Source organism: Denticeps clupeoides, chromosome 10, assembly GCF_900700375.1.
Source record: "Denticeps clupeoides chromosome 10, fDenClu1.1, whole genome shotgun sequence".
In the NCBI taxonomy this organism is placed as follows: Eukaryota; Metazoa; Chordata; class Actinopteri; order Clupeiformes; family Denticipitidae; genus Denticeps; species Denticeps clupeoides.
In genome coordinates, this window is record NC_041716.1 from 14,265,137 (window position 1) to 14,291,607 (window position 26,471).

The 26,471-nt window shown below is 42.5% G+C and overlaps 1 protein-coding gene across 1 annotated transcript; it reads left to right on the top strand.

Annotated features, from left to right (window-relative positions):
- Window positions 1-205: 205 nt before the first annotated feature.
- On the top strand, window positions 206-25,263 carry iffo2a (intermediate filament family orphan 2a). Its single transcript, XM_028994483.1, has 9 exons — window positions 206-1,132; window positions 9,681-9,741; window positions 12,849-12,944; window positions 15,766-15,924; window positions 20,106-20,245; window positions 20,940-21,093; window positions 21,508-21,606; window positions 21,675-21,811; window positions 23,102-25,263. The coding sequence occupies exons 1-9, from the start codon at window positions 651-653 to the stop codon at window positions 23,286-23,288; spliced, it is 1,515 nt and encodes a 504-aa protein (XP_028850316.1). The 5' UTR covers window positions 206-650; the 3' UTR covers window positions 23,289-25,263.
- Window positions 25,264-26,471: the final 1,208 nt, after the last annotated feature.

Genomic DNA, 26,471 nt, shown 5'->3' on the forward strand with positions numbered 1-26,471 from the left:
TACCGCTTAGGTTTTCGTGCAAACGCAGCCGCGGTTTCTCTGGGGCAACCAAGATGTCGCCCAGTCTGGGCTGAAATCTGGCAACCCTCGGCAAAACCTGGCAACCCCGACCGGTTTCCCATCCGGAGCTGCGCACCGTGACTGCGCTCGAGTTCCCCTCTCCCCGGCGTGCAGGCTAACACACACACACACACACACACACACACACACACACACACACACACACACGGTTTCTCTGGGGCAACTACGATGTCGCCCAGTCTGGGCTGAAATCTGGCAACCCTCGGCGAAGTCTGGCAACCCTGGCCGGTTTCCCATCCGGAGCTGCGCCCCGGTCAGAACGCACACCGCGACCGCGCTCGAGTTCCCCTCTGCCCGGCGTGCAGGCTAACACACACACACACACACACACACACACACGCGGGGCGACACCGACGAAGCTGCGGCTGCGTTTGTCGCCTGGCGAACCCCGAATGACGTTTTAAAATAAGCGGCTTTGGGACAATGGCAACGTGACGCGCGTCTCATTTTCACGAGCTGGCGCCTGTTCGCGCGCACCTCTGTAGGAGAATGGGCTTTATAAAAGGGCGGAGACACCTCCGCAGTGCTGCTCTCAGCCCGGTCCGCGCAGGGCGTCCAGCAGTCTGAGGATGGATTCGTTCGCGTTCGCCGAGCCCTCGGAACACACCGCGAACTCGGCGGCGGGGGTGACGGGCGCGCTGCGCACCGACCTGGGCTCCAACATCCATGTGCTGAAGACCCTGAACCTGCGATTCCGCTGCTTCCTGGCCAAGGTGCACGAGTTGGAGCGCAGGAACCGGCTGCTGGAGAGCCAGCTGCTGGAGGCTCAGCGCCAGTCCCGCTACCGGGCGCTGTTCGCCCGGGACCAGGCCACCCAGACGGACCATCCCGCGGCCGGGCCCCTGCACCAGCCGCGGCTTCCCGGCACCATATGGAGCTTCACGCACGTCAAGAGGCACGGGGAGCGGTGCGAGACCCTCCACGGGCCCGGCGTGACCTGGACGCACCCGGATGGAGTCGGGGTCCAGATAGACACCATCACCCCCGAGCTGCGGGCGCTGTACAACGTCCTGGCCAAAGTCAAACGCGAGAGGGACGAGTACAGGAGAAGGTGGGTTCCACCAAGTCAGCATGCATTCAGATGCATAACAAATATGAGAAGGTCTAGGCCCTTATTCAACAACAGAGTCGAGGTTTGCTGGTCCTTCTTCACCTTCTGCATCAACTGGCAATTCACGGAAGGTTTTGTGGTGAAGAAAGGAACGAGCAGTTGCACGAACTGTACGCAAATTCTTCTAAATGTATGATACAGTACATGACTGTTACAGCAGAAGGTCGGCTTTGGTAAAGAAGGCTTGTGGACATGGACCCGTTATACATTTTTTGATTATAAACCACCTCTTTATTGGGTTTGATTTCTGAAAATTGTCCATCGTTCTCTTCCAAAGTAAAATTTCTGCTGTTGCACAGGACAAAGAAAAGCTGAAAGGCTTCGTTCACATCCTGTGATTCACTGCCACAGTAAAACCAGAGTTCCCACTGGTTCCCTGGCGGCTCAGGTTTGGTCATATCCTCTGATTCTTCACTTATTTACAACACATTGTGGGAAATGAATTAAACAGAGTAGAGATCAGGACCTGGGGTGAAGCAGGACTTGGTCAGATAAAGCATCGATATCGAAATGTTGTGTGTTTGTTTGTCCAAGTGGTTAGTTGTCAGGTCAAAATGAAAATGAAAACTTGGGGCAAGCGGTTGTTCTAATTAATTACATTGTACAGATAAGATAATGAACACAAGCAAGTAAACCGTCATATGCAGTAGACTACTGAAACCGTGCTCACGTCTACCATGGTGAAAGGTCAGAGGTCATCCCAACTCAGGTATCGAGAGTTGTTTCTGTACTTCTCACTCATACGCTTTATAAACCGCTTAGTCCTGTTACTCAGGGTTACCACACACACAGACACACACACACACACACACACACACACACACATGTACAGTGCCATTCCACCTAGTGTAAATTCCTTTGGACGGTGGGAGGAAACTGGAGAACATAGAGGAAACCCACACCAACAGGGGAGAGCATGCAAACTACAACACGTAAGGGCCGAGATTCTAACTCACAACCTTAGAGGTTTGAGGCTAAGCACCATGTCACTGTGCAGCGCTTTTTTTTATGCTTCCACTCACATTGATCATAGTTCACCGAATGGGGAGCACATTGTCATTTGGTCCTGATATGCTTTGCCAGTCACACTTTTAGGAACATAACCGTCTCTGTAAAGGTTCATTTACGTCTGAAACTGTGAGTTCACCCCTTATGCCGTTGTGAGGACCGAGTTTGAAGGACCTAAGCCAGTTAGTTATGATGTGGAGGGGTGGAGGAACGTCCAATCAGCAGCATTAAAATGCACACAAGGCACATGAAGACGGACCTCGGGCTACAATGACGGTGAAAAGTTACTCTCTGGTGCCACTCCATCGACACCAGTCCATTCTAGCCCATTCTTTTCCGATATCAGAGCTTCAGGCCCCGTTTGAACCTTGTTCTGCTGTTATTCGCATCTGTGCTGAATTACAGAGTCTTCTTTCACACACGCTGTTTAGTGCTGATTACACAGTGCAGTGGATAAAACGGGCCTGTCTCCTCACATTCCCATCCCTGGCCACGCTGCATTTTGGGAATTCTGCATGGATAAACATCACATGTGTGTGTTTTCGGGCCCATCTGTGTGCACTGGGGGCGTGCGGCGTGTTTGTGGACTGGGCGTGTGCCAGTGTGTATGTGCTTGGCATGTTTTTGCGCAGGGCGTGTGTGTGTCTGTGTGTGCTTCATGTGCACTGTGGGAGTGGGTGGTGCCGTGCCTGCTGTGAATGTGAGGAAGCATAGAGTTATGACAGTGCCACTCCCTGATCAGCGTAGAATGTGTCAGGCTCATTAAATTCTTTGCTTGTGTGTTTTAAGATTACGAGATTACATTTTGGTGTAAGATTAGGTGTAGCTGCACATATGCAACTCAGTAGTTATTGTTATTGCCTAATGGAATAAATATATAAAACAAAAATGTCACACAATGAAAGTTCTATGTCAATATTAATGCAATTGCTCATTTATTACAGTAAGTTTTTAATGTTTTAAAGATTTATTAAATTAAGTGTATAATTTGTTTTGATGGGGTTCTTATACTCTGAATAGCAGGATGTTGCAATTCCGACAATAAACAGACATCTGCAATGTGTTCTCCATAATTCACGGAATATCTTTCATTTCTGTTGCTCAACGGTTTGATTGAAGCCATTCCGTCTGCAATGTGTGTGTGTGTGTGTGTGTGTGTGTGTGTGCATTTGTGCTGTTTAAAACACACGTTTGGAATTTGACCTCTCGCTCTTTTCCACTCCCGGTCCTGGTCGACGGTCTTCCCTGGGGCAGGATATGTGGGAGAGGTGTTTTCTCTCCATCTGCCAATTGTGTGGAAGGTCTGGCTCTGAGCTCATGTCTTTTGTGGAGGATCTGGTTTGGGTGTCTGGGCGTCTAAGAGCTTGAGGTCATCTTCACGGGCGGGCTTCATTCGGCTGTGACGAGACCTGTCCCTACACAGCCCACAGACCGCCCTGAGTTCTGTTCTAAAGTAAAGAGAAATGTTGAGACAGTCTTTGGAATGACTGTCCTCTTTCCAAAATAACATGCAAATTATGTTGCTCTTTGATCAAAATTGCTGTCTCAGTTTTGGTCTGGCTAATATCTAATAAAATATCCTCCTATTCAAATTGGTTCTGGACGCTTCTTCACTTTTCAAACAGCATCAAGCACCACAAAAAAGTAGCTACAGATGGGATATGATGCAGTTATACAAGCATTTGCACTTCCATGTGTTTATTTAGTATGACTGATTCCACATTCATGATGTGGGAGTAAAATTGCTATAGATTTATCTTTTTCATTCCATTATGGAATCATAATCATTCCATTATGGAAGTATGTGAACTTTAGTTCAGAGTTCCTCTCTCATTCGTTGAGTTTGTTTCATAAATTAAAATGTGTTTAACCCAGTGGATGGACCTGTCATTTGGCCAGTCGTGGATTAGTTTGTGTTTTAAGAAAAATGGGAAGGAGACTGATAAGCCTTCCAGAAGAATGTGCATAATCACATAATCCCATATAGCTTCTGGGCTTGCCAAACCCTGTTGAAGTTCTTATGCATCTTGCCTCCTGGCGATGTCACATGTTTCACCAGCTTTCACATGGTTGATTTCACTTAAAGCCCTCCAGCCATGCCTGCTCTGCTGCAGCCTGTCTGCTCTGCCCGGTTATGGGACGCTCAGCAGAGGAATATTAGACCTCATGCAGGAAAACGCAGCGATGCATAAATCTCCTCGTTATGTCGTTATCTTGTCACTGCTCTAAAAAAGATGTCACTGCATGGTGATTATTATCCGGGTAGTCAACTAGTCTTTTGATAATTAATTTATTTGTTCTGGGCTAAAAAAATAAATGGTTTGAGTAACACAATGAGTTTGTGGCGTTGACTCCAAATTCTCCAATTCTCAATCCATTGGATTATCTGTGTGATGTACTGGAAAACATGGAGGGACCAGGGACCAGATACCATAGCATACCTTCAGTTCTAGTGGAGTTTTAAACACTATGTATAGTATGATTGGTGTATTCATAGGTTATAGAACTACAACAAATGACAACTCTGATGTACTTCTTATTCAGCTATTAGGTTTTAAAGCTTCCTTGATATATTTTTAGCATTCTGTCTTTTCATGAACTTAGAGATATCGTAGAACACGCGACAAGAGCATATATACATTGTGGTTTCGGTTAAGGTGATTTTGTTCTTTGTTGGTTTCCTTTCTCAGAAGAATGTCAAGCACTGGCACAAAGGAGAGGGTCAGTTTGTGTGCGTTTTTTGGTCAGGAGACTGCGGTGATACATGTCTATATATTGATCCAATGTCTGGTCCCTCTCTGCTTGTGGACCATGTTGGGAGTAAAGGCCCCAGCAGATGGGTTCGGTCTGGTACAATGAATAATTGAGGTGTGTTCAGGAGATCAATGTCTTGCAGTCAGCAGTCTAATAAATGCATCTCCTCAGATGGGTAAATATGGGACTTATGGTTTCCAAATTTCCCCATTGTCAAAAACAACCATTATCTTCAAATAAAATATACTTTTGTTTAAAATACAATATTTGCTTTTGTCTTTTTTGCATGAATAATTAGATTTGGGGGTTGTCTTACCTTCAGATCAACACAGTATTACCCATGTAAACTTTTTTTTGTATATACAGCTATAGCACCACGCTAATGCTAACAGCTAATGTTACTGGGTAACTTTCACGGCAGTGCTAATTATCTGAAGCAGTTGAAATGTGGCGATGTTGCTATGGCTGTCAGCATCTTTACCCAAATTAGAGACTGGAGTTGTGGAGCGACTGCTCCGACCAAACACCCAACCATAATGCAGGCGGAAACGCGGGTTTCCCTCCCAAATCCTGTCAGCGTGGACAGGGTCGTGTGACTTGGCTAAAACCACATCTAGAGGAAGGGATGTGGGAGGGTTCCCTTTGATTATCATTCTTTGATTGTGCCGCCATTGTGCCGTGTAGCAGGTATCTGTTCTCCGACTGCTTGTGCAGCAGAAGAGGGTGCAGGGTTTGGGTGGGAAGATTCAGGTCCTCTAGATTTACAGCCCCAGAGGGATCTGATTGCTCCTCAGATGGGTAAATATGGGTACTTATGGGGTATTGTCACAGCCAACGTACCACCTCCAGCCCACTAGAGGGAGCAAGATCAGGCGGGGAGACAGCAACCCGGTTTAATCACTCTTCAACAGTGCTTCAAGTGCTTGGGCATTTACTTTTTTGCTTTTGTAAACCATTTAAATGTAAATAATATGTGCATTTCATGCAAAGAACTATTTCACAATATTACACATTCTTGTGTAAAATAAAAGTGCTTCATTTTTTAAATCAACATAAAAAAACATATTAAATAAATAAACATTGGAGAAACCAGAAGTACAAAAAAAGTTGTGCCCACTTGCATAATGAACTGGAACCATGATGATAAACTCACATTTGGTATCAGCTGATTTGCTGGCTGACAGGCTCGCACTAGTTTTCTTCTTTTCTCAGTTTCTGATACGAGTTATTGACTGTAAGTGGTCGTCACATATGTTCTTTAAATAGAGTTGTTCTTCCAATTCATAAAAAAATTGTTATGGTATTGTTCCGCTTGATTTCTGTCACTGAAAGCCTCTTCGCCAGAGCTGACCACATGTTAGCATTGCGATGGTGTGTGAAAGTCCGGCCTCAACCGGAAATACGCGTTGTGGGCTGCAGTGGCCAGAAATGCGAATTATATGCAATTCCAGGGTGTACAACAGATTACATTTTCCGATGCGTTTTCTGCGTTTTGTGGAAATCATAGGACCCTACAAATTGGCCTTAAGAATGGTCCAATCCCTTTGCTATTATACATATATATGTATATATAACCACTAACTAATATACATATTTTTTGGTCTAATAGTGGAAGCCCATGCGAGCCTAGGGCAAACGATTTTGAAAAAGCTTTTTGGAAATAGCTGGGTGGTTTTAATGCCAGCAGGTAAAAGCTTCTGACTGTGAATAGATAACTAATAAATAAGTAATGGCCATAAACTCTGTGACTCAACTACCCATGTTTTCTGTTCATGTTTATGAGTTGTCTGCTTAACAGGTTTTTTTCTCGTCGCAGATCCATTTGCTCTCCTCCACATTTCTAGACCATAATAAATAGCCACCAAAACCAAATGAACAGTCTGACTGGTCAAGTTTAAGACTCAATGTCCACCGAACCCAGACACTGGGGCATTGATCTTCAGACCTTCAGTGCTCTTGTCATACATGTCTGTACAGACATTTGTTAAATAAACTGAGGCATTTACTCACTGGCAGTTTTCAAATGCCTATAATCTGTTATGAGTGATGTGCACGCTGGTATGCATAGTTATGGCTCTTGTTAAATATGAGTAGTGAGACAGAACATATATGTAAAAGAAAATATTTGGCAACATCTGAACTATAAAGTTTTTTTAACGTCTGAAATAGTGGCGACATTTTACAATTTGAAGATTAAAGTCAAAAGCTAAATGAACCTGATTTAATGATTTCTTTTATACATCGTCAAAAACAACCATTATCTTCGAATAAAATATATTTTTGTGTAAAATACAATATTTGCTTTTGTCTTTTTTGCATGTATAATTAGATTTGGGGGTTGTCTTACCTTCAGCTCAACACAGTATTACCCACTTAAACTTGTATTTGTATAAACAGCTATAGCACCACGCTAATGCTAACAGCTAATGTTACTGGGTAACTTTCACGGCAGTGCTAATTATCTGAAGCAGTTGAAATGTGGCGATGTTGCTATGGCTGTCAGCATCTTTACCCAAATTAGAGACTGGAGATGTGGAGCGACTGCTTCGACCAAACACCCAACCATAATGCAGGCGGAAACACAGGTTTCACTCACAAATCCTGTCAGCGTGGACATGGTCGTGTGGGTTGACTAAAACCACATCTAGAGGAAGGGATGTGGGAGATTTCCCTTTGATTATCATTCTCAACATCTTCCTTGTCGTTTATGTGTGGTATCTGGATTATGTTACAGGTTGCCTCCGGCGACTGTTCGGCCATTGTGCCTTGTAGCAGGTTGCTGTTACTCTCCCACTGTTCGTGCAGCAGAAGAGGGTGCAGGGTTTGGGTGGGAAGATTCAGGTCCTCTAGATTTACAGCCCCAGAGGGATCTGATTGCTCTTTCAGACTGTGGGTCCTTTGTCCACTTCAGACCTTCTGCCTCAACAGAGCGACGCTGCAGATTGCATATTTTCACTTCCAGTCAGATATTTTACAGCCGGTGATTCTTTCTTGGGCCTTATTTCTACATATTAAAGCGTGAGGCTCCGTTTTACCTGAGAAACAACACATATATGCATTTTATATGTTGAATGCAGTGGTATCAGTTTGTATTTAACCTCACCAGTCCCTCCTCACTTATTCTGATGAATAGTTTATTAGGAATATGTAGAATACTGTGCTGTGTACTGCAAGAGAAAAATAAATGTCTTGGAAGCAAGTACAAAGTAACATCTACAAACTGCATCATAATTTGTAGGTATGAAAAATATGGGTGTAACTAACTTGCTCCCTCATGGCATGTTATATGGCAACATCTGGGGAAATATCTCGCCTGTATTACCTGCTACTGTTCTTTGTCTGACATTTACTCTTTCATATTTTCATATTCATGTTTACATATTGAGATGATTTCCACTGCATACAGTTTATTCCTCTTCGTTCATTATGAAATTGTTTTTTTTAACCCGATGGCAGAATGCTTCATTTGGATGCTTTGTGGTTTGTGTGGGAACAAGCCTGACGCTAAGCGGGTCGCTGCGTGTTTGCGGCGTGTCCTAAACACATGACTGATCTGTTGTTGGATTGCGCTCATCCAAGACTCATCTGTGGGGACAATTCATCACAGAACTATTTCACACAGGAGGCACTGCTAAGCCATGAAAATGGTCAGAGGGGCGAGGCACAGTGCTCACATGCTGCTGTACCATTTTGGTATGTCACTTAACTGCTCCCTGCCAGAATTACAATTTTTGGGTAATTAAATTATGTATCTCCTGACGCCTTCATGCACTCTACTTCCTCATTTCGGTCGATTTACACCCCTTTCTGTCAGTATGTTAGCACACTGTCCATCAGCAGACGAGTCCAAGTCACCCAGGGACCATGTTGCCGCCCAACCCCAAATTATCCTTCATAAATTGCAGAATTATTTAAATATAAATATTATTTCATTATATTTATATAACATACAGTATTTACAGACTCTATATAACCAGTGTCTGCGGTAGGGCAGAAGCAGAATACTTAACTTTACATTGTATACCGAACACGGGGTTAATTTGAGCGAGAGACTTCAGGGCTGCTCAGCTCTGCAGGCTGACCGTGGTTTTAGAGAAATGCTGCTGCATTTCTGGCATCGTAACCGGTAGTATATCATTCTGACGGCGATGGCCTGCCACTGTACCTCTTTCCCGCTTGCTGAGTGGACTGAGGATTTACACTTCCGATCTCAAGGCCTCCACACACAAACACACACACACACTGTTTACTGCAGCTGCTCCACTGCCATGATGATGACTTCCACCCCGGAGGGGAAGTGGCACGTCGCAGGAAGTGACGTCACGATTGTCATGGAGACCTAAGCGATGATGGCGAACTCGAGAGTAAAGATCCCCTCTGACGACAGCGCTCTGATAATGACCTTTAACTTGACAGTGAGGAACAAAGAAAGTGACTTAATGAACTAATCCAGTAACGAGGTGCTTGTCTTCCGCTGCCATAGTTTACTTGGCGCTTACACTACCATGGTGACCGAGAGTGTTGAGCTCATTTGCAGTAGAAAAGATTTGTTTTTTCTTTTTATATTGTCTTAGAGTTTATGCAAACTTTTCTGCAGTACACACATTCTTTAGTAGTTGAAGTTGTCGAATTAGCAACTTCCTTCTGGACCAGAGTCTCCAATAAAGAGTTTGTGCAACAAATGGAAGTTAGTTGTGATCTGTTTTTGTTTTTTGTGTGTTTGCAGATGGGAGGAAGAATTGTCCAGACGAACGCAGCTGGAGTCCATGGTGGAAACGCTGCAGGAGGTGAGACTTCATCACTTCCTCAGTACTCCCAGAGATACAGCCAGAGTATTTACCTTCTTACTCTCTTGCTCAGTGGCTCACGTTGGCATGGTTGAATGCTTGATTGTGATTGACTGATTTGATTGGTTCACATTTCTGTCTTTAGCAAGCTAGTCTCTGAAACAAAGCAATGTGCTAAAAGAGCAGGCAGCTTGGGTCTGGAATATCAAATTTCATTTTATCCCAGTTACCTCAAGTCACACCGGAAGCTGCAATAGAGTCAAAATTTGCTCTTGACGTCCCTGTCAGCAAAACTGCAGAAAATGCAGAGGATGGTCTGTACATGCAACACTCTATTCATAGGTTCGTGCTGATTGGCTCATATGATGAAGTTAATCAGACACCCATTTTATTCTGACAGAACCCAAGCTCATTTTAAATAACCGTCCATAATGTCCCGACTGGGACATTGTGCACATCCTGGGCAGGGCACACACACTGTTCGTACACAAGCTCTTACCTATGGCCTCTATAGAGTCGCCAGTACATCTAGTGTGCTTCTCTTTAGGAGGTGAGAGGATGTGTGACTCCTTTATACACGGCCAATTAAAACACATAAAATATGAAATGTGTTGCCATCTACTGATTGTGTTGTTGTACATTTATTAATTATATTGAGAGAGAAATAATGGCAGAGACAAGTACACGTCTCAAAATAATAAAATGGGGAACGGGCAGGCCAGTCCATAGCATAAACGCCTTCGTCTTGCAGGAACTGTTGACAAACTCCAGGCACATGAGGTCTAGTATTGTCTTGCATTTGGAGGAACCCAGGGCCAACCACACCAGCATATGGTCTCACAAGGTGTCTGAGGATCTCATCTCAGTACCTAATGGCAGTCAGGCTACTTCTGGCGAGCACATGGAGGGCTGTGCAGTCCCCCAAAGTAATGCCATCCCACACCATTACTGACCCACTGCCAAACCGGTCATGCTGGAGGATGTTGCAGGCAGCAGAACGTTCTCCACAGCATCTCCGGTCACTGTCACATGTTCTCAGTGTGAACCTGCTTTTATCTGTGAAGAGCACAGGGCACCAGTGGTGAATTTGCCAATTTTGTTGTTCTCTGGCAAATGCCAAACATGCTGCATGGTGTTGGGCTGTAAGCACAAACACCGCATGTGGACGTCGGGCCCTCATAACACCATCATGGAGTCTGTTTCTGACCGTTTGAGCAGTCACATGCACATGTGTGGCCTGCTGGAGGTCATTTTGCAGGGCTCTGCACAAAGGTGGATGTAGCGATCCTGCTGCTGGGTTGTTGCCCTCCTTGTCTCCTGATGTACCAGCCTGTTTCCTGGTTGCGCCTCCATGATCTGGACACTACACTGACAGACACAGCTAACCTTCTTGTGACAGCTCACATTGATGTGCCATCCTGGATGAGCTGCACTACCTGAGCCACTTGTGTGGGTTGTAGACATTCAAAGGTGACCAAAACTTCAGCCAGAAAGAACTGAGAAGTGGTCTGTGGTCACCACCTGCAGGACCACGCCTTTATTGGGGATGTCGTGCTAATTGCATATAATTTCCACCTGTTGTCTATTCCATTTGTACAACAGCATGTGAAATTGATTGTCAATCCGTGTTGCTTCCTAAGTGGACAGTGTGATTGACATGGAGTTACATTGTGTTGTTTCAGTGTTCCATTTATTTTTTTGAGCAGTGTATGTGAACACATTTGCATTGCTCCAGGTTGTTATTTACTTCTGAGTTGTATGTTTAAACCTCACGTGCACACCCCATTATCCCTTACGTAGTGCACATGGCCTCATTGCCAGTTCAGACAGAATTGGTTGTTCCTGCTAGAGTTTATGAGAACAGCTTGACATGATCTGTTCAGTGTATCAGTTCCGCTTTTATTAAACGTCACACTTCACAGCAGCTTATTACTTTGTAATCTCATCTCAACATGCTAATGCACATAACCCAATAAAATAAGGAACACTTGACAATGAATGCTGGAGGCAAATTGAATTTAAGTGTTATTTGCATCGATCCTGCCCAGCCCTGTATGGTGCTCTCTGCATGTGTTGGCAGGCAAAAACACAAACACTGTTCTTAGCCTGTCAGTATTTGGACCTGTACTAGTCATTAGATTTTACTGTGGCTGTTTTAGTCCAGCAGTGCATGAGCAGTTCAAACTCTATACCTGTAATTTACAGATATTTGCTGCATGGATTGACTTGTCACTTATCTCTCAAAAAATATTTAAAACCATTGTTGTTGAAAATTTGAAAATCACAAGAAAAGCATAAAAAAATATTTAAAACCATAGATGAAATGTAACCTTTTACACCCAAAATGAAGTAATGCATCATCATTGTGTCCGTAAATACTACTATCTATCCTTTAATGTATTAGTCTTTATCCTATGGATAACAAAAAAAATTGAGGGATCTCATGCGCACACAAGAGAACAAGTAGTGAATCATGGGAATTAGTTGTTTTGTTTGCAGTATGTTTTGTTTTATATTTACATTTACATTTACAGCATTTATCAGATGCCCTTATCCAGAGCAACTTACAATCAGTAGTTACAGGGACAGTCCCCCTCTGGAGCAACTTAGGGTTAAGTGTCTTGCTCAGGGACACAATGTTAGTAAGTGGGATTCGAACCCGGGTCTTCTGGTTCATAGGCGAGTATTATACCCACTAGGCTACTACCACCCTTATTCAAACTACCACCCTTATTCAAACTACCACCCTATTTCAAACAAACTTCCTTCCAGGCTCTATACGATGGTGCTGGGAGCATCAGGACCAGCGCCAGGACCAGGACTTGTTGTTAAATCTAGCATGTTCACTGCTTCCACCCTGAATCCATGAATAGTGGAAACAAACTCTTTACCCACATTTTCAAACCAATACTGCTCTAAATAACAGAAACCTGATTTAAATAATAAATCATTGAATTTAACATAATGTCAGAATTATGTTCTGTCCAGCTAACAACAGGTAAATGTCTGTTGCTTACTACAGATGTCTACTGGCTTTCAGTTGAGACTGATGGAATTGTTCTGTATGTCGAGGAATGAGTGTCATGGGCTTTTTTTTTTCCACACAGAAAGCGCAGGAGTCAGAGGTTGTCCAGGTAGAGCTGAAGGACAAAGTGGAAAAACTGAAGACTGAGCTGGTTGTCTTCAGGAGTCTCATGTCTGATGTGAGTCGTCTGCAAACAAGTGCATCAAAAAGTCATTTCAACTATACTGACATAGAACACGAAGGAGAAAACACCTATCTGTGCTCTACAGATGTGCATTGTTCTGTCTCTCTGTTGGTGGACTCATCTGTCTGCCAGCATCAGAAATTTACTGCGGCTGTGTTTTCCACAACTTTATGGCTCTGAGTGAATGAGGAGCTGCTGGAGGGACACAGAGACTCAATTCACTGGCTGCGTTTCAGCCCGTTGCTGGATCCAATTTCTGAGTCCTAGCCATCTGGCAGAAGAGCTGTTGCTCTGTTGTCCCTCGACCTGTTGTGCATTTGACCTACTGTCATCCATCTGACATTGGCTGAAGTGTCTGTTTCGCACTGCGGATTATAAAAGCCAAGAACATTTAGGAGGCACAGCACTTGGCGACACAACGAAATGTGTCCTTTGCTTTAACTGTCACCGTTAGTGAGCAGTGGGCAGCCATGACAGGTGTGGGGACAGTACTTTGCTCAGTGGTACCTTGGCAGGTCAGGATTCGAACCGGCAACCTTCTGATTATGGGGCCGCTTCCTTACATTTACATTCCTTTACTTCCTTACATTTATCAGACGCCCTTTAATGTAATAGTCCAGAGGGACTTACAAGCAGTACTTACATGGACAGGCTCAGGGACACAATGGTAGTCTGTGGGATTTGAACCTGAGTCTTGTGGTTCATAAGCGAGTGTGTTACCCACTAGGCCACCACTGCCCCATTAGTTTAATATGTTGATCAGTGGTAAACTGGTCAAATACTGTTGTCATCTCATTCACTGACTCTCTGGCACACTTTCCATAACCACTTGGACCTGCTGCCGGAGCCCATCCTGGGACACTGGGCACAGGGCCGGGATTCACACATGGCGGGGATCCAGCCCACCACAGGGCTCCTACACACACCAGTCACTCACACACTCACACCTACAGACAAATCCACCTAGTACGCATGCCTTTGGATGGCAGGAAGAAACCGGAGAACCCAGAGAAAACTTGTGCCAACACGTGGAGAGCATCCTCCACACACATAAGGCGGGATTGTGAGGTGTAAGATGTGCAGCCCGCTGTTTTTTGCCGTTTTTTTTTTTTTTTCAAAATACTATCAAATGTCCTGCACATTCTTTTTATTGTGTTCATTCTTATTACAGAATTACACTACTTTACATGGGTTTCATTTATAGTACACTACCAGTGGAAAAACATTCTCCTGTTACAAAAATACAAAGTTTCTTTGTCTCCATATCTGCCACAGAGTACAGTGGGTAAAGAAAGAATTCAGACCTCCTTAATTGTTTTACTCTTTGTTATATTGCAGCCATTTGCTAAATTCATTTAAGCAAATTAATTTTTCCTCATTAATGTGCACACAGCACCCCATATTGACAGACTGAAATATCACTTGGTCCTAAGTATTCAGACCCTTTGCTCAGTATTTAGTAGAAGCTCTTTTTGAGTCTTTTTGGGGAGATGCAACAAGTTTGTCACAAATGGGGATCATTTGCAGATCCTCTCCAGTTCTGGCAGGTTGGATGGTAAATGTTGGTGGACAGCATTTTAGTTCTCTCCAGAGATGCTGAATTGGGTTGAAGTCAGGGCTCTGGCTGGGCCATTCAAGAACAGTCACGGAGTTGTTGTGAAGCCACTCCTTTGTTATTTTAGCTGTGTGCTTAGGGTCGTTATCTTGTTGGAAGATAAACCTTCGTCCCAGTCTAAGGTCCTGAGCACTCTTGAGAAGGTTTTCATCCAGGATACTTGGCCTCATTCACCTTTCCCTCAATTGCAATCAGTCGTTCTGTCCCTGCAGGTGCAAAACACCCCACATCATGATGCTGCCACCACCATGCTTCACTACTGGACATATGATGAGCAGTGCCTGGTTTATTCCACACATACTGCTTAGAATTAAATCCAGAAAGTTCTTTCTTGGTCTCATCAAACCAGAGAAGCTTATTCTCACAATCGTGGAGTCCTTCAGGTGTTTTAGCATTGGGCCACTCTGCCATAAAGCCCCGACTGGTGGAGGCCTGCGGTGATGGTTGACTTTCTACAACTTTCCCCCATCTCCCAACTGCGTCTCTGGAGCTCAGCCACAGTGATCTTTGGGATCATCTTTACCTCTCTTTCAAAGGCTCAGTTTGGCCGGAAGGCCAGCTCTAGGAAGGGTTCTGTTCGTCCCAAACGTCTTCCATTTAAGGATTATGGAGGCCACTGTGCTCTTAGGAACCTTAAGTGCAGCAGAATTTTTTTAAAACCTTTTCCAGATCTGTGCCTTGCCACAATTCAGTCTCTGGCCGCTTCAGGCAGTTCCTTTGACCTCATGATTCTAGTTTGCGCTGACCTGCATCGTGAGCTGTAGGTTCTTATATAGACGGGGGTGTGGCTTTCCTAATCATGTCCAATCAGTATAATCAAATACAGCTAGACTCAAATGAAGGTGTAGAACCATCTCAAGGACGATCAGAAGAAATGGGACAGCACCCAAGTTAAATATATGAGGGTCACAGCAAAGGGTCTGAATTCTTTGGACTTTGGGTGCTGTGTGTACATTAATGAGGAACTTAAACAATTTTGTCAAATGGCTGCAATATAACAAAGAGTGAAAATTTTAAGGGGGTCTGAATTCTTTCTGTACCGACTGTAGGTGCATCCAAACTTTCGATTAGTAGTGTACATGTGGGAATCTACCACTTTTCATATTACATAAAACTACTTACATGAACTGCATATTGATATCAATAACATACAATTTAGACACAGTAGTTATTTATTATGGGTCTTTATTTTGTTTTCAGCAAATGTCAGATTTAGACACCAAAATACAGGAGAAAGCCATGAAGGTGGACATGGACATCTGCAGACGTATTGACATAACAGCAAAGTTGTGTGATGTGGCGCAGCAGACCAAGATGTTTCATGTGAGCCCAGTCAGAGCCGGCATGGAGCAGAGCAAGGTACAGTCATCTCTGAAGTAAATTCACAGCCAGTACAATAGAACCATAGTACATACGACATTATCTCTCTAGGAGAACATTAGACAGCGACTGTACCATGATAGAGGACACGTTGCGTGGGGGCATTTGGGTTTAGTGTCTATTTTGAAGCAGGTCTGTAAGAGAGATCAAATCAGTCCATAGAGGCGTCCAGGGGCAGGTGAGTAAACGGTAACATAGAGATCAGAACAGGAACAAGGAACAATATTTTATGGAATTTCTTACATGATTTATTGTGGGAGTAGCAATTTTTTTCAAGGCTTAATCTTGAGATCAAATTTCTCAATCATTGCATCATGGTGGGTGGGTCACTACCTTCTCCAACAATACCAAAGAGAGCATTCAAAGGGTATGGTTGTATATCCTGTTTGGGAATTACAGACAATGTATGGAAAATATATCTCCAGTATATTTCAATATGTAAGCATGACCAGTATATATGTATAACAGATGCTTCCTCCAATCCTCACAAGAGGATATGTTTGGATAAATACGTGAAAGTTATTTTAAGCCAGTTAGGGTATCATAGATGATCGATATTAAACCCTTATGAATCGAGTATAGCCTTGGTAAACAGTTGGAAACAGTAGACTATGGCACATCCGAGAGATTAGGTATCTTAGATTGGAGGAAGTGTCGTATCTGTAAATACCTGAAAAAGTGAGTGTTTGAAAGGTTAAACTTCACGGAGCGTTGAGCAAAGGATGCAAAGCTGAAAAGATCAGTGAAAAGATCTTTAAATCACACTATTGCTCCCTGTGCCAAGTCAGTAAACACTGGATCTGAAAGAGACGGGTGGAAGTACGATTTGGTGTAATTGGGCTTACTAAAGAAAAATTCTGCAAACCGAAATGCTTTCTCATTTGGGCCCATATTCTCAACTACAGGGTTGGTAATCGATCTGTACAACAGGAGAGGGAGATATGGTCCAAGTAATGCAGGAATGAAAACAGGTCCTTGTGCAGTTAAATTCCACTGATACCCAAATTGGAGGACTGGAACCAGAATACTAAACTACACATACTGGCAGCCTAGTAATATTATTGAAAGTTTGGAAGTGCCAAACCACCATTTGCCTTAGATTTCTGAAGTTGGGCTTTGTTTAACCAAGGCCATTTGCCATTCCAGATATACAAAGAGATGGTTGCGTTCAGTAGATCAAAAAAGCACTTTGGGATTCAAATTGGAATAGACTGAAATAAATATATACATTTAGGAAGGATATTGATTTTAACTGAATAGATACGACTCACTAATAACATATTGAGGGTTGGGACCATAGCGCCAGATATTGTTTTGTGTGAAATGGGTAAAAGATTTTCTTTGAATAGGGATGTGTGCTTCTAAGTGATTGTTATGCCAAGATAGGTGAAGCAAGATAGAAGAATAGCATCAGCTATTTTAGAAGGGAAGTGGCCCTTCCCCCAATGGGAGCAGTTCACTTTTATTTAGATTTAACTTGTACCCTGAGAATCTGCCAAATGAAGTGAGTACTGATGGCAAGGTTGGTATTGAGGACAGTGGTTTCGATATGTAAAGCAGCAAGTCATCAGCATAGAGAGCTACCCGGTGCTTGACTCCCATCCTCTGAATGGCTTCAACATCACGTGCCTGCGAAGCACCACAGCCAGGGGTTCTGTTGGCAAATCAAAAAGAAATGGACCCAAAGGACAGCCCTGACGTGTACCTCGATGGAGTTAAAAATGTTGCGAAAGTTTGTAAGAATCGCACCAGTGGGGCATGAATATTGTAGCCTAACCTGTGTGAGAAAATGCAATCCAAAATGTAATTTTTTAAGGGTCGCGAATAAATAGACAAAAGCCTTATATATTCCATTAGACAGCAAATATTAAAGTATCAGTGGCGTTTTTTAATGAATCCGGTTTGGTCTTCAGATATAATAATAGGCATGATATTTTCTAGTCGTCGAGATAGTACAAAAATTCCTCTGTCAATGTACTCTTATTCAGAGTTGTATAAATTAAGGAAATAACATTTTAAATGTTTAATTTATTTTGGAGTAATTTAATGTAATGACTATCTAATGACATTCTAATTTTGGAAATATGTTTTGTCTCTGCGCCATTTAGGCAGTTGGCCAACACCTTAGAGGCTCCACCTGTGGAGAGGAAAACTTTTTTTGCTCCTTTAGGAAATATAGAAAGGTGTTATCAGACAACAGAGTTGAGTTAAGGCGCCATCGCCTGTTAGGGTGAGGGATATCAGGCAAGGTCAGAGAACACAGCAGGAGCATGATCTGAGATTGTAATGGCCTTATATTTACCTGAAGGAGTCCATGAGGTTAAAACAAATAATCAATCCTAGAGTAAGTATGATGTACATGTGAAAATGATCTCTTTAGAATTGTATAGTTTTCCAAACACCACCACATATTGTCTATTAATATCTGAAATGACACTATGACACTGAAAAGGAATATTTTAACCAAATAAGATAGACACCCCAAATTATGAATTTGGAACTTCAGCCAAGAACTGTCTCTTGAATAAAAATAATAGTGAAAGTGAAGTGATTGTCATTGTGAAACACTGCAGCACAGCACACAGTGCACACAACTAAATTTGTACCCTGCTTTTAATTATCACCCTTGGTGAGCAGTGGGCAGCCATGACAGGCAACCGGGGGGCAGTGTGTGGGAATCGTGCTGTGCTCAGTGGCACCTCAGGGGCACCTTGGCAGATCGGGATTTTAACCGGCAACCTTCTGATTACAGAACCGGTACATTTACATTTACAGCATTTATCAGACGCCCTTATCCAGACTGACTTACGGTCAGTAGTTACAGGGACAGTCCCCCCCTGGAGACACTCAGTGTCACCCAATCACTGCCTTCTCCTCATTATGGAGTGATTTAAACCTTTAACATTCCAACACATTTATGTAACCACCAATAATCTTTAGGAAACATCATATATGTGAGGACAAGGACCGATAAATTAAAATGTAAAAAAATAGAATGTAAAAGAGAATAAGTTCTAAACATTTCCAAATAGACAAAGTTTGCCAGCCTTAACAATCCCACCCCCTCCCCAGCATGTAAACTAAAAAACAGCAGCAAGCTCTCTACAGCACGTTTCAACATCCTGGCTGATCCACATTCGAATTCTAGCTCCAAGATTATAAGTTGTTTCTGATTAACATTCACATATTGCATATTGCAGCAGTGTTATGAGCATTAAACTCACTCACCTAACTATAGGCACAATCAGAAATTATTTGAGAGCAATTTATCTTAAACACGTCCAAAATACGTATATGAGCGCAATCAGGGTAAACAAAGGTAAACAGAGACTCGTTCTCAGTCAAACTGATATGCTGTGATCGGATACGAATCTCCACGCCTCTTTTAGCCATTTTCTCATGCTGCCTGGAAGTGTGACGTGGAGTCATGCTGGGTAGAGCAAAGATGATTTCAGTCCCGGCTTATACAGTCTCGTCATAACGTCCCTATATTCAACTTGCTGATTTAGGACCTCTGGGGCGTAATCTTCCACAATATGGATGCCAGCTGGGCTTCTGTATTGTTCCATGAGCATAGCGATAGCCGGCATATTTAGGCCTGATGGCTAGTCCTGCTTTTTGCCAGATTTAGTGTTTTTTTGCGGCCATCGTACGCTTGAATGGGTGGTGGTCATTACAGTGAAACTGCTCAAGAAGCATGTAGTGTCAGTTCTATTACAGGTTTGTTGTAGAATAGGGGGAAATGATAAATTATAATTTTTTATTATTTTTTAAATGAATGGGAGCATCTCTTTCCTACGTCTTCCTACATCCCCATGGCGAAATCCAGATGCATTGTTAAACACATATTTTAACATCTTTTATATGTATTCGTAAAAAGTATTCTGAATAGATAATTTATCTACTTACATTTACATTTAGAGCATTTATCAGACGTCCTTATCCAGAGTGACTTACAATCAGTAAGTCACTAACCCTAGAGCAACTTAAGGTTAAATGTCTTGATCAGGGACACAATGGTAGTAAGTGGGATTTGAACCTGGGTCTTCTGGTTCATAGGCGAGTGCTACTACCACCCCGTAGTAACTAAACAGTGTAATCAGTTACTACTTTAGTGTAATTGTTTTACCAAGCCCTTGCTTATTTCGCTTATGCCATAGCCGCCAGCAGTGTGCAAAAAGAAAGAGTGCAGGCCCGACGAGGATGAGGCCGAACCAGAGGTTCCATTAACGCAGGAGGAAGAGGAGGTGGGCGGGTCACTCAACATAACGGATGAGATGAAGCGCATGCTGAACCAGTTGTGAGTACCGCTCATCATCTCACAGTCACATCAGACAGAAAAGTGAAAGCACAGCATACAGTGGTCAGCCATGAAAGGCTCCCCGGGAGCAGTGTGTGGGAACGGCACCTTGACTGTTCGGGATTTGATCCCACAACCCTTTAGTTACGAGTCCACTTCCTTATCCTCAAGGCCAATACTGTCCCAAAACAAGTTTTTATTGATCAAATCATTTATGGATATGTAGTCATGGTTATAGCACCCTTCAATATTCCTGCATTATTCCAGTCATTATTAGACATCATTATCAACTCAAAATTGTCTGGATTGGTACCAGTGTCACGCTGGCTGGACATGGCAAGGAAGGAGGACGCATACGCACGACGTCACAGGACAGGGGTTTAATACATAATACACAGGACAGGGGAAACATCACCACACAATGACCAGACACAACAGGGCAGCTTTATACACTCATATAATTATACACAGGTGAACACGATCAGAGAACATTGCAAAAGACAAAAAAGAAACTCCGGACCCGGAGTAACCCCTGCTGGACCGGATCATAACAACCAGGTTTCTTTGTTTTACTGCAGTGCCATCTAATGGTTAGCAATATGTAGTGCAGTAAACTGGATTCATTGCCCCACGTTTACCTCATGTGTGCATAACCTCTCATGTTAATGCTAACAGCTTACTTGGTCTTTGCCAGGAGGGAAGCGTTTGACTTTGAGGATGACTGTGACAGCCTAGCATGGGAGGAGACCGAGCAGACGCTCCTCCTGTGGGAGGACTTCACTGGCCTCAACACAACACCCGCTGCTGTTGCTGTCACAACAGAGTGTCCTGGAGACAGCCAAGACTCAGTGAGTTTATAGGAGCACTGTTCTATAACATTAGCATCTGTGAAAATGTAGCATATTTTTCCACTCTTGTATGTAATAGTGTATAGAGGCTTTTACTGTTACAGATCTATAATACTCCAATACTATAATACCACCCCTTACACAACCCAATTTGGTAGTATAGAGCATTCAGCTACCAGAGATATGTATACAACAGCCATTATTTGTCCATCAATACTTCTGTTGATCAGTATTCTGTACAGATGACTAATTAATGACTAATAATTAACTTTATCTATCACTTATCTGACATCTGTAAATTAATTCTGTATTAGGACCAAAACGTCTTCATTCTATGTAGAGCTTATATGTACAAGTATGTGTTATAGTTGCTCCTCACTGAAGTGGTTTTCTGTTTTACTGTTTTGGTTTCAGGCAGCTCATGACTGCAGTCTGGGGAGCCTAATAGATGAAACTGAGTCAGTGTTTAGGAACAGGGAGAAGGAGTACCAGGAGACAATTGGCCAGATCGAGGTGAGAAGCATGCCTAAAGGGATGTGTGATATGACTGCTCTGGTTTAACTTTCTTTTTTTCACTCCAGATGGAGTTGGCCACAGCGAAGAATGACATGAACAGACACCTGCATGAATACATGGAGATGTGCAGTATGAAGAGGGGGCTGGATGTGCAAATGGAGACCTGCAGAAGGCTCATCCGGGGGTCTGGAAACAAGGATAGGTGTGCTTTCCAGTTTCATATTCAAAACCACCTATAAATTATCTGTTCATTTTTATATCCTGTCATTTAAAACCAACAATAAAATATGTGCTTAGAATTCAAAAAGCATTACTTAACATTTTTTACTGAAAATCTTGGTAACACCTGAAGCGACCACACACAGGTAGATAAAACAGGAGGTTACACACCCTGTCAGGGGTGTATCAAGAATATCAGGGACCTCTGCCAATGTACAAGTTTTTTATCTTTTTTAAAAATGTACTAATGCTACTAAATAACTACAAAACTATACACAGAGTAATCATTTTTGTTCCTTTGTAATTCTGTCATTTTTCATCCAATATTAACAAAAAGTTGCCTCATTTAAATAATCCATAATTTAATGATTTTTAAGGTAGTTTTTTTTTTCATTTTTTATCATTTTATATGCCATTGGGCATGATTGACACCTCTCACATACCCTACTTCCTCATTCCAGACTATTCACTTATGTTCATTTATTACACACCTCTTGTTTCTTGTTGGTTCACATGTCATCAGCAGACATCTCAAAAGAAGTAGTGAATCTTACATTCTCTAACGTAGACCAACATGCTATGTCCTATATAGCTCCTCCAAATGATTAACATCATTTGGCAGATGAGCGACTTACTGCTTTAAAATATCCATCACAGAAATCCCTCATTTGGTTTACTAGGGACCTGAGTTCACAAGGGACAGATCTGTTACTACCATTATCTTAATAACTCAGGACCCAACCTTTTTTTTTTTTAATAAATATTCATATTTGCTAACAGGAAGGTTTTTGGGTTTGCTTGCGTCTGAAGACAGAGAAGAGTCTAGATGAATGCTTTCCTAGTACCTTGAGAGATTTACATTTACAGCATTTATCGCACATATCCAGAGTGACTTACAATCAGTATTTACAGGGACAGTCTCCCTGGAGCAACTTAAGTGTCTTGCTGAGGGACACAATGGTAGTAAGTGGGATTTGAACCTGGGTCTCCTGGTTCACAGGTGAGTGTCTTACCCACTAGGCTACTACCACAAGTCGAGCAGTGCTGGAGGTTTGCTGAGATGGAAGTGCAGGGTGAGAAGTGATGAAAGATCTGAGGTAGGAGGCTGCTGACATCAGTATTTGGAATCTGATGCGGGCAGCTATAGGAAGCCAGTGGAGGGAACACAGCAGTGGAGTGGTGAGGGAGAATTTGAAAAGATTGAAAACAAGTCGTGCTGCAGCATTCTGGATCAGCTGGAGTGGTTGAATAGCTCACTTTTTTCTCATTACAGGAATTCTCCATCCTTCAGCTCAGTGGCCAGCAGCGACTCGGGAAACACAGATGAGATCTTGGATGAGCTGGAGAGAGACGGAGAGAGGGAGGCACAAAAGGAGCGAGAGAAAGAGGAAGAAAGAGATGAAAAGAAGGAAGAGCTGGAGGACGGCTCTGAGACGCAGACCGATGAGGGAAGCAGCTGATAATTTCCATGTAGCGACTGAATGACTGTCCTAACGAAGGTCTTGGTGCTTTAACCAGCTTTTCCTGAGGGAATGGTGAACTTTCCTCTTCCACCAGCTTACAGCACTCCAGCCGTGGCCTCTCCATGCGCATTGCCCCGGCTCAACTACACACACACACACACACACATAAATCCACCTTTATAGGGCGGTTTATCAGCTCCAATGCCAAAGAGATAAACACCATTAATACTGTTCACCAGTTCACAAGAAATGGGATTTCTACTCATGTGTGCCAGTCAAACACAGATGATTACAGCAGTCATGAAAAAAGAGAAACCTCAGTACACTGGCCTGTTAACCCCTCGATATGTGCAGTAATCCCGCAGTCAACACTGACGCAAGAGTGTGTCTACCATTCAGCTCACTACTGATCACTAGCAGTAATGCAGAAAGCTAAACTAAACATCAGGACAATCATGTCACTTTAAGGTCTTGACAAAAGCCACGCTGGGGATATAGCACCCGTGGGGTATCTGGAGTGTGCAGCCGGGTCTTTCTCTGGTACAGCTCCAGTTGAGCTGTGGACACAGAAAAAACACACACACGCACACACACACTGTGTACTGAGAACTATGCAATACGCTCGCCTTATTTCCTAACTACTGACTTGTGTTGTTTGGCTAGCCATATTTTGTCTTTATACGTCCAATATTTTTGCTGTTATTCAGAATTATGCCTATGCTTTTGGGGCAGATTGCATCCAGACCTTCACGTGCCTATAATATTCCTCTTTCTACTGCCTTATGTATAATTTTGTAGACCTGTCTCTGTGCGGGATGCAGTCGTCTTCATTTATTATCTGCTGCAGACCTCTGTGTTAATGTTATAAATACACACAAACTTATATTAGAAATCAATTAAGCCAAATTAATTTACATTTGTTTATTTTTGTTTACCAGCTTATAGCCTCCTTATTTTAATGTACTACATAACACCCATGTTTATGGTGACAATTTATATTCTAACACTAGAAATATGTTAAGCCTTATGCTAAATATAATAGGAGTAAAAGAACATGAATTATGCTTTTTACGTAACACTAACATCTAATATTTGTTTAATATTATAGAAGGTCATATATGATATGTTCGTTACATGTATGTTTTTTTTTTGTTTGGTAAAATCAGAAAGCCAGAATCTTAAATGGTTAGAATATTACTTACAATCAATCAAGAAAGAATACAGAAACATCCAATTTCTTCAATTATACAGTCAATACTTCAGTTTGGAGCTGAAGTTTGAGCTGGAATTGAAGTTTTAGATATTTGAATTAAACAATTATTGTAATTGGATGTTATGGCAGATTATGTGATTTTATGTTTAAAACACCAACCCTTCTGCTTATTATGCCTCTGTGTGTGTGACACACACACACACACACACACACACACACACACACACACACACACAGACACACACACATTTACTTCATCACACAATTACCAGTGAGTAGTGGCTGCTTCTTCTAAATTTCTAAACCATATTTCTGCTCGACATTTAATTACTTTCAGTTACTTGGTGTTTTTTTTATCTTTTCACTGTTACTGGTGTGTGTATGGTGCAGGCATGGGCAGAATAAAAGGGACTTTCGTTGGTGTGGTCTCTGGCTGCATATGGATTTGCTGTATATACCTGTATGTATTTAAAGGGCTGGTGTTTGGCTTTTGTGCACTCAGCTTACTGAAAACTGTGAGTACGTCTGGCCAGATCTCTGGGCATTTTTACATGTTCATGTCATCAGTTGAGTTCTCTTTGACCAAGTGTCCTTGACACTGTATAACTTGTCTTACAACATTGGGAAGAAATAATAAAAAATGGAACCTTTTTCTGCTCTTTTTAAGGTAGTGTTAAACGAGTCTTTATGGAGGAGCATGAAAGAATGTGTTTAGCAGTTTTCCATCCTTTTGTAATAAAATGCGATCGTCTATCTACATTTCTGGTCACTCATTTGTGTGAACATCACATTTTGAATCTTTGCAGCTTGTCTCTAATTTTGCATAAAGTTAGTCTCTGCCACCTCGTGGTTGAGATAAAAGAAACCTGTAAAGGGTGGTTTTCCCTTTGTTTTGAAAGGCTTTCAAATGCCAGAGCGACAGGGGACCGTGATACTTTGAATAAACGAACTTGTAGTCCGGACCACGGCTGTAACCCTACCTTCATCCAAACTACACCAGGCTCAGGTAACACGGCTAGATCACTCATCACTACTTTCATTGAAGTGTGGTTTTCAAGCGATACACCATCATTTTTCATAAACAAGTAACTTCGTAAAAGTAAAGTGGTTTTATTATAGCCTAACATATGTACAAATAATTGTTTTATATAATATTTTCTTTTAGGGTTATAATGAAGCTATAGAAGCTTAAAAAATACATATCCAAATAAAGGTGAGGATCCAGTGGAATGTTCTTCCTGTAGGCTAATTTCTTTAAATGTTAATGCTGAAGTTTTGGCACGCAGGTTGGAATTTTTTTTTTACCATCAATTACATCCAAAGAGCAAACTAGTTTTATCAAGAATTGTTACTCTTATTTCAACATTTGTTGTTTGTTTGATTTATTATACACCCCTTCTGCTCAGACTCCCCAATGCATCCTCTGCTTTGGATTGGATGGAATGGAAGTACTTCTTTACAATTCTTGAAAAATTTTACTTCATGGCAAAAAATACTACATCTGTGCCCTGATGCCCAGTAGCTGCCATCCTTCAACCTTCAATGAGGAACTAGTCAAGGGTGCCCTTTAATGAACACACGGTGACACAAAATGTGACATGACATGCCAATCCCTCCCAAACATTTGCAGTTCACTTGTGTATAATGAATCAGCATCCAGGTAGTGTGTTATAGTCCCAGCAAAGGACTATCAGATGGGACAGTCCATGAAGGTCAGCCATGTCATGTGATCACTCCGAACCAGGAAACACCGGGTTTTAGCCTGGATGTAAATACTGATACTGTGTCTGAATCCTGTACGTTCTTCGGAAGATTGTTCCAAAGATTTGGGGCTCTATAAGCAAATACTCTACTTCCAGCAGTGACTTTACGTACATGGGGAACAGCCAGTAAGTCTTCTCCCAGAGGAGGAAGGGAGTGTTTTGGGCTATGAGGGACTAGTAGGTTACCAAGATAAACTGGATCAA

What these genes read in the sequence shown, in the direction of transcription:
- iffo2a (XM_028994483.1), top strand. Translation starts at nt 651, where the DNA reads ATGGATTCGTTCGCGTTCGCCGAGCCCTCGGAACACACCGCGAACTCG. An exon ending in CTGGAGACAGCCAAGACTCA is followed by an intron (nt 21,094 to 21,507) that starts GTGAGTTTATAG and finishes TTTTGGTTTCAG; the next exon opens with GCAGCTCATGACTGCAGTCT. An exon ending in AGACAATTGGCCAGATCGAG is followed by an intron (nt 21,607 to 21,674) that starts GTGAGAAGCATG and finishes TTTTCACTCCAG; the next exon opens with ATGGAGTTGGCCACAGCGAA.